The sequence below is a fragment of the Apium graveolens genome, chromosome 1 (genome assembly GCF_009905375.1).
Source record: "Apium graveolens cultivar Ventura chromosome 1, ASM990537v1, whole genome shotgun sequence".
Taxonomy (NCBI): Eukaryota; Viridiplantae; Streptophyta; class Magnoliopsida; order Apiales; family Apiaceae; genus Apium; species Apium graveolens.
In genome coordinates this window covers 198200541-198208179 of record NC_133647.1, presented here as the reverse complement: position 1 = coordinate 198208179, position 7639 = coordinate 198200541, and the positions used below count along the sequence as shown (strand labels likewise).

Sequence of the window (7639 nt, the reverse complement as noted above, 5' to 3'; positions counted from 1 at the left end):
AGCCAATGCGAGAAGGAGCCTGACCGTTTCAAGTCGTGTCACCGGGGCAAAAATCTCATCAAAGTCAACACCCCGCTCTTGCACATAACCTTTTACGACGACTCGAGCTTTATACTTTACTATGTTCCCACCAGTGTCTCGCTTAGCCTTGAATATCCATTTTAGGTCAATCGTCTTTTGTCCATCAGGCAGCTTAGTGAGGGTCCATGTCTGATTTCTTTCAATAGCTTCTATCTCTCTTTCCATTGCTTCTCTCCATTCCCTTTTCTTTGTTGCTTGGCCGTAGTTGACAGGTTCATCCACACCCATCAGTAATAATTCATCTGACAGCTCCACTTCCTCTGTTTCATCGTACAGTTCACTCAATAATCGTAGTTTTCGTGGTTGGCTGCTTTCTGAACTCTGATTTTCACTACCCATCGAGGATGTTATAGACTGCAGAGCGTTTTGATCAGAACTAGTGTTGTGATCTGAACTTGTTGCCTCTATTGAATTTATACTCCCACCTCCAGTGTACCGTGACTGCATTGGAGTGTTATACTCTGCACCGAATTCTGTACCGCCCATCTCGCCAAGTGCTTTGTCAAATAGAGTATAATTCCCATGATGAGCTGTTGTATAATTTTCTACCTGGTTCAATGACCATCTCGCCTTCTCATCGAATACGACATCTCGTCTTATTAAAATTTGCTTGGTCAAAGGATCATATAGTCTATATCCTTTTGTGCCAGCCTCTCTACCAAGATTAATTACAGTCCGACTTCGATCATCCAACTTTCTTGTATGGACAGAAGGAACTTTCATATATGCAATACACCCAAAGATTTTTACGTGCCCAAAGTTTGGCTTCTCACCTGTCAACACCTCATGAGGAGTCTGTGTAGAGAGTGCTCGTGTGGATAATCGATTCAGAATGTATACGGAGTGCCTGACTGCCTCTCCCCATAAGAAAGCCGGTAAATCCATAGATTTCAGAAAACTTCGTGTCATTGCTACCACCGTACGGTTGCGCCTTTCGACTACGCCATTCTGTTGAGGCGTATACGGGGTAGTATATTGTATGTGGATACCGTTTTCTTCACAGTACGAGTTGAAACTCCGAGAACAAAATTCGCCACCGCGGTCTGTGCGCAATGCCTTTATCTTGTCTGACCCATTTTCTACCAGAGCTCGAAATCTTTTGAAAGCGTCAAAAGCTTCACCATTTTCCCTGAGCATATAGACCCACATATATCTAGTATAATCATCAACGAGGAGAAGAAAGTACCTGTTTCCACTTGGTGTTTCGGGTGTCATTGGACCACAAAGATCGCCATGGATCAGCTCGAGAATTTTGTTTGCTCTGTATTGTGACTGTGCGGGGAATGGTTTCCTGACCTGTTTAGCCATCAAACAACCCGAACAATGTTCTTTTGGAGCAGTTATAACCGGTAGACCCTCCACCATCTCATTCTTAGACATGAAGCTCAAAGCCTGAAAATTAACATGCCCCAGACGCTTGTGCCACAGCCAAGAAGTCTCCTCTACCTTGGTTAACAAACAAGTAGATTCATGATTTTCAAGTTCAATTTTATACAATCTATTTCCTGATCTCTTGACCCTCATAAGAAGTCTTCCCCGTTCATCATATATCCAGAGCCAATCCCCATTAAGCACTACTTTATTTCCATCCTCAGCAAGTTGTCCAAGACTTATAATATTATTACGGAGATTCGGGATGTAATATACCTCACGAAAAATCTTTTCTTCTCCGTTCTTGCATTTAAATGCCACTGTCCCTTTACCCTTTATGTCAACCGTAGACCCGTCTCCGAAACGAACCTCCCCTGTCACTTTCTCATCCAACTCACTAAATTTGAATCTTTGCCCGGTCATGTGATTACTTGCGCCGTTATCCAGGTACCAAATGTTTGACACTCTTTTGCCATTTTCACCGTCTACAATCAAACCTGGGATTACATTCCTTTCGTTCAGAAACAATTTTCGTTGTCCGCATTCTGCCATTAACAGCGCTGGTTCATCATCAGTGGTCTGTAACATGTTGACCTCCGCATGTTGGTCCTTCTCTCGTTTGGGCTTTCGACACTCGTCCGCATAGTGACCATAGGCGAGACAGTTGAAACATCTAATTTTGCTCCTATCTCGCCCCGTACGAACTCCTTCCTTTCCACGATAGTCACCTCCATTTTGACGTCCCTTTGAGTTAGACCTTTTGAGCCACTCATCTCTGGTTAACAACAATTGACCACTCTCTTGTTTTTCTCTCTTAACCCACTCATCCTCTGTGAGTAATAATTGTCCACCCACAGGTTCTTCCTGACCCTTGAGTCGTTCTTCATGGGCCTTTAAAGACCCGACTGCCTCCTCTACCGACATTTTCTCGAGATCACCAAACTGTTCAATTATGGAAGCTATCTGCAGAAATTTTGTTGGTACTGCCCTTAATAATTTTTTCACAACGTAGCTTTCTTCCACACTTTCACCCAAAGCTCGGATGTTTGCAACTAACCCATTCAATTTAAAGCAAAAGTCGTCCAGCAGCTCCCCATTTTTCATCTTCAAGGACTCGAAATCTGCTTTCAATGTTTATACCTTTGCCCTTTTAACACGCTCCGCACCGAGACACATAGTTTTAAGTGCCTCCCATGCTTCTTTAGCAGTGGTTTTCTCAGCAAGTGACAAGAGGAAATCCTCAGGTATTCCTTGAAAGATTGCTGCTAAAGCGAGTTTATCGACGGTCTCGTCCACATTCCCCTTAGGATCTTTGGGTTCTATAGCTTGCCACACCCCATGTGCTTGCATGAACACCTTCATCTTAATAGCCCATGCGGTGTAGTTTTCTCGCGTCAACATCGGATAGTTCAGACCAACTCCACCCTCTCTTACTTTCCCTGCTTCCATCGTTGTTCCCCTGGGCATATATTTTGTCATCCGCCAGAGGCCTGGCTCTGATACCACGTGAAGAACAACCTGCAACTTGAGATATATATATATATATATATATATAACTGTATGTGTATTGCGTTAAACCTGAGGAAACAGATATGCAGAAACTGAACTAACTTTTATTGACTGCAATGCTCTACTAAATAATACAAAACGAGACTCAAACGTTAACCACGTTCCCTACAAACCAGGTACTAGAAACTGACTCCTACTAAAACTCTGCACTACTAACTTATTCAAATGCAGGCTCTTAAAACTACTCTCACGACCAGACTTGGTCAATACATACATGTAACCAAAGTAAACTAGTTATTTGAATAAACTAAACATAATAAATATAAACTTAGTTTAGATTAATTCCAACAACCGCTAGCAGTTGAGCTTGAGAAAAATATTCACGGTAGTAATACAAAAACTAAGAAATTAGTGTTGCATGATGTGATATTGAGGGTCTGCTTGTTCGCAACATCCCTAACTTCACTTGTGGCCTTGATGACTAGTAAGCAAACGGAGACGATTCCGGTACCTTTCCCACCTTATGGAGCATCTGTTTCAGCCAAGTTCACTGATTCACCAGCCTTCGTGTAAGTACAAATTTTTGTTTTGCACCTACATTTGAAGTACTCGTTAGAGGAAGGTCTAAGTAGATCTTTATATTATATTTCAACCGTACTTCCATCTTAATTTTTACATTATATATGATTGTTAATCTTTCAGATATTCGTCAGCAGCTCTCTCCGTGACTTGCTTATACAGCATAATCACTACAATCCTATCTTTCTTGACACTTGTTAAGCGATCTGCTACATCAACAAAGTTAATGTCATGTGTTTTTGCAATAGACGTGGTAAGCTTTTACAAATCTTGATATCCTTATACTACAAAAAAAACCGATAAAATTATCCCACAATTTCGGTCACATTTATGGCGTAAGTGACCGTTTTCAGTCATTTGGGGTATAAAATGACCGGACACTCACTATAGAATTTTTTCATAGGATTTTGATTAACGGTTATTTTTAGTGACGATCACTTTTAACTGGCCACTTTTAGCCATATTTTCTAGCAGTTAAGTAAACAGTTACATGCAGTTTATGTAAAATAATTATCTGATCGGCAAACCATTTTGTGCTCAGCTACTATTGGGGATTTTAGCTTCGGCAACTGGAGCAGCTGGCGAAGTAGCATATTTAGGACTCAAAGGAAACTCAAATGTAGGGTGGCAGAAGATCTGCAATGTCTATGACTCTTACTGTCGACACGTTGGATTCTCTGTTTTGATCTCAATCTTCGCCTCCATTGTGCTTTCATTGCTGATCATCCTTTACATCATTACCATTTCACGAAGATAGATTAATGAGAATGCTAGCGACGGCTCATTAAAATCTTCGAGCCTGGTTTTTAGGCTCACCCTTTGTTAATTTCTTTTATGTATTGTATTATCTTCACATTCTGTATAATATATGTAGATTACAACATTTATTTCAATTAAATTTAATCATTTCGCAAATACTTGTTAATTAATATCGATTTCACACTATCATTATGTCCTTGTTGTAATTACACATGTTCACATGTTGTGACACGAGTAATAAAATAAAATCCCACATTTTACCGTTTATGACGACACGTAATCGGCGGTAGTTGTGGTCGGTTATGATGCTTAAATCCGAACTCATAACAGGCCAGATTTAACCAACGTGAAAGTTGACCCTAGCTAGCTAATGTTCGTGAAAAGTTAAACATGAGTCTGGATTAAGTGAGTTGAAGACCGTAAAGTGTTGCTCAGTTTGATTCTCATGAACTGGAGTTTCAATTAATCAGCATTAGAGAAACGGAGAAAACATTTAAAATGAACAGGATGTGCAGCTGCCACAAGCGCATTACTAATCAATAAATAATTCTGAGTGCGATTTAATTAGCAACTAGATTAATTATAGTAGTAATGTAATTGACTCGTGTTTTTATTGTTCGGAACAACCCTAACTTTACTTATAGTTTTTTTTTTCTATCGTAGATAACCGCAGCCGCTACCTTCTGGTGCGTACTGGGTAAACCTACGAGCTCAAAACACGTGAACCAAGGTAAACTTATAGCTTTAGTGCTATTAAGCAGACGGAGATTATTGCGATACCTTTTCCCAGCATCTGTTTCAGCTGAGTTAACAGATAAGTACAGTTTATGTATCTAGATCAAACATTCTCTCATAAACCAGGTCTTGTTAAAAAATTTCACATGGAAATAAAATGTAAGCTTACTGAAAAATGACATATCCCAAATCCAAATTAGAGACAAACTATCGCAAATTTTCCTTCAATATGATGTAAATAGTGATCCAAATTTGAATTTAAATCTGTATCACTACTATTCACTTTTATTTTTATCATATAAAAATGTTTTTGTCATTTATATCTATTTAGTTTATCAGATTTAAATTGATTCATAATTTTCTAATTACTTAAGTAATAATAGTATGTAATATAGTTAACATAATTAATTTTAAAATAAGAGTTATGCCTTTTAATATTTAATTAAGTATACAATTTAATTATGTTTATTTTTTAAAGCAATTATCTTTAATTTAATTAATTTAATAGAAATAATAATAAAAAAAGTAATGATGTTTGAACTTTTAAGAATAAAGAATTTAGTATAATATTTATGTATTATAATATGTAAAAAGTATTTGGATCAAATTTTAAATAACAACTGTTGATGTTCGTTGAAAATTTGGATTAGAATTTGGATAACTAACTAGTGATCCAAATATGAATGGTTCGAGATGGTCTAAGGACTTTCATAGAAGATCATGTTATCATTTAAAAATAATAATTTTTTGTTAGCATTATATAAGAGAAAATTAAATCAAAATATTTATGCCACAACATTTTGTTAGTTGAAAAAATAATTCCAAATATTTTTAGAGAAATGCTACTTAACCCAAAATAGTTCCCAAATTTTGTTACAAAATGATATGGCCATATGATGTGTCATCCAACTCACATATAATTAATTTTTTTTACAGTTTTTTATTAAAATAAAAAATGAATCATGCTAACCCATACGTCCCCGTTTTTCTCTTTGCTTTTGTACATATGCCCTATATTTACCCACGTTCCATTCTACTTCCAACCCGATCTAGATCCTGCATATACCCAATTTCATTATACATGTTATAAGTATATACACACCCATATATTTTAATTTTAATGTCAAAAGTATAGACATAATCTCAGTACAGATATGGACAAACAAAACCTGGAAGATGAATTGTGTACCCATTCACATGATAACGAAACAGAGGATGGTGGCGATTTATTGAAGGATAAGGCCAGGGAGCCAAAAGCTGGAATGATTTTTAATTCATACGAAGAACTCGTTCAATATTATGAAAGTTATGCTAAGCAAGAAGGATTTGCAGTTTTCAAAAGATCAACATCAATAAGTGATGATGGAGAAAAAATGTATGGAACACTAACTTGTTCTAGAGAAGGTCAAAGAGCGTCAAGGTCAAAAAATAAATTTCGCATGAAACTAACATCGGGAACAAATTGTAAGGCTAGGCTTAATGTGATTATAGGGTCAGATGAAAAATGCTTGATCAGTTCCCTTGTTTTGAAGCATAACCAATCATTGAGTCCAAACAAATCTCAATTTTTTCGGTCTAATCGAGTAATAAACTCACATATAAAGAGGAAATTTGAAATGAATGATATAGCTGAGATTCGACCAAATAAAATTATCGTTCTATAGTGGTTGAAGCAGGTGGACCTGAAAATGTGCCATTTTTGGAAAAAGATTGTAAGAATTTTCTTGATAAAGTATGTTAGGTCACACACACTGTAGAGGGGGTGAATACAGTGTATAATACAATCAAATCGAACTTTAATATATTAAGTAACAGAAAACAAACTCTATTGAAACAATAAACTCTGTTACAGTATGGAACTGTTACCTCTCAGTGATGAACAAATATCACGAGAGCTGCTAGGGTTACAATGAATAATATGCTCGATTATAATAACACTTTTAGTGTAAACCCTATGTCTGTGTTTATATACTACACAGTTACAAGATAATCGCTAATTGATATGGAATATAATTCTGCTTTCTAAAATATATCAATCAGATATCTTTTCTTCCAAGTATTCCATTCTTCACGGAACTCCTTCTTCATGCATATCTCTTCTTATGTTTATCTCGATCTTCTTTCCTTTAATCAGCTACTTTCCTTATCTGATCGTCCTTCAGCACTTAAGTTCTGATATCTAACTTCTGATGATTATCTCCTGATAATATAAGTACTGATATCCTTAAGTCCTGACTTCCAGTATAAGTACTGATCAACAGTTAAGTACTGATTTGTCCTGTTAAGTAAGATCTGAAATCTAAACATAAATTATATTAGTCATGACATTATCAAATATATCTAACAATCTCCCCCAACTTGTAAATTAGCATAATATACAAGTTTAACAGATATTTGATGATGTCAAAAATATTAAGTACAAATGCATGAGAATTAGACTAGATTACTACAACTTACAATTCTTAAAGTTTTACCAATATTCAACTTCTGATAACAACTTCAGTCTATACAAATGTCAGAATTTAAGCAGTTGTAGATCTTCAACTTGGCTTCATCATCTGATCTCTCTGATGTCTGGAGTTGTTCTGAGATAGTTCTTCAACAA

The 7639-nt window shown here is 36.5% G+C and overlaps 1 protein-coding gene across 1 annotated transcript; it reads left to right on the top strand.

Annotated features, from left to right (window-relative positions):
• The first annotated feature begins 3186 nt into the window (after positions 1-3186).
• LOC141715558 (CASP-like protein 1) lies at positions 3187-4416 on the top strand. The gene is made up of 4 exons (XM_074518742.1): positions 3187-3223; positions 3323-3530; positions 3664-3793; positions 4082-4416. The coding sequence occupies exons 1-4, from the start codon at positions 3187-3189 to the stop codon at positions 4295-4297; spliced, it is 591 nt and encodes a 196-aa protein (XP_074374843.1). The 3' UTR covers positions 4298-4416.
• Positions 4417-7639: the final 3223 nt, after the last annotated feature.

What these genes read in the sequence shown, in the direction of transcription:
- LOC141715558 (XM_074518742.1), top strand. Translation starts at nt 3,187, where the DNA reads ATGCAGGCTCTTAAAACTACTCTCACGACCAGACTTG. An exon ending in TACTCTCACGACCAGACTTG is followed by an intron (nt 3,224 to 3,322) that starts GTCAATACATAC and finishes AACCGCTAGCAG; the next exon opens with TTGAGCTTGAGAAAAATATT. An exon ending in ACTGATTCACCAGCCTTCGT is followed by an intron (nt 3,531 to 3,663) that starts GTAAGTACAAAT and finishes TTAATCTTTCAG; the next exon opens with ATATTCGTCAGCAGCTCTCT.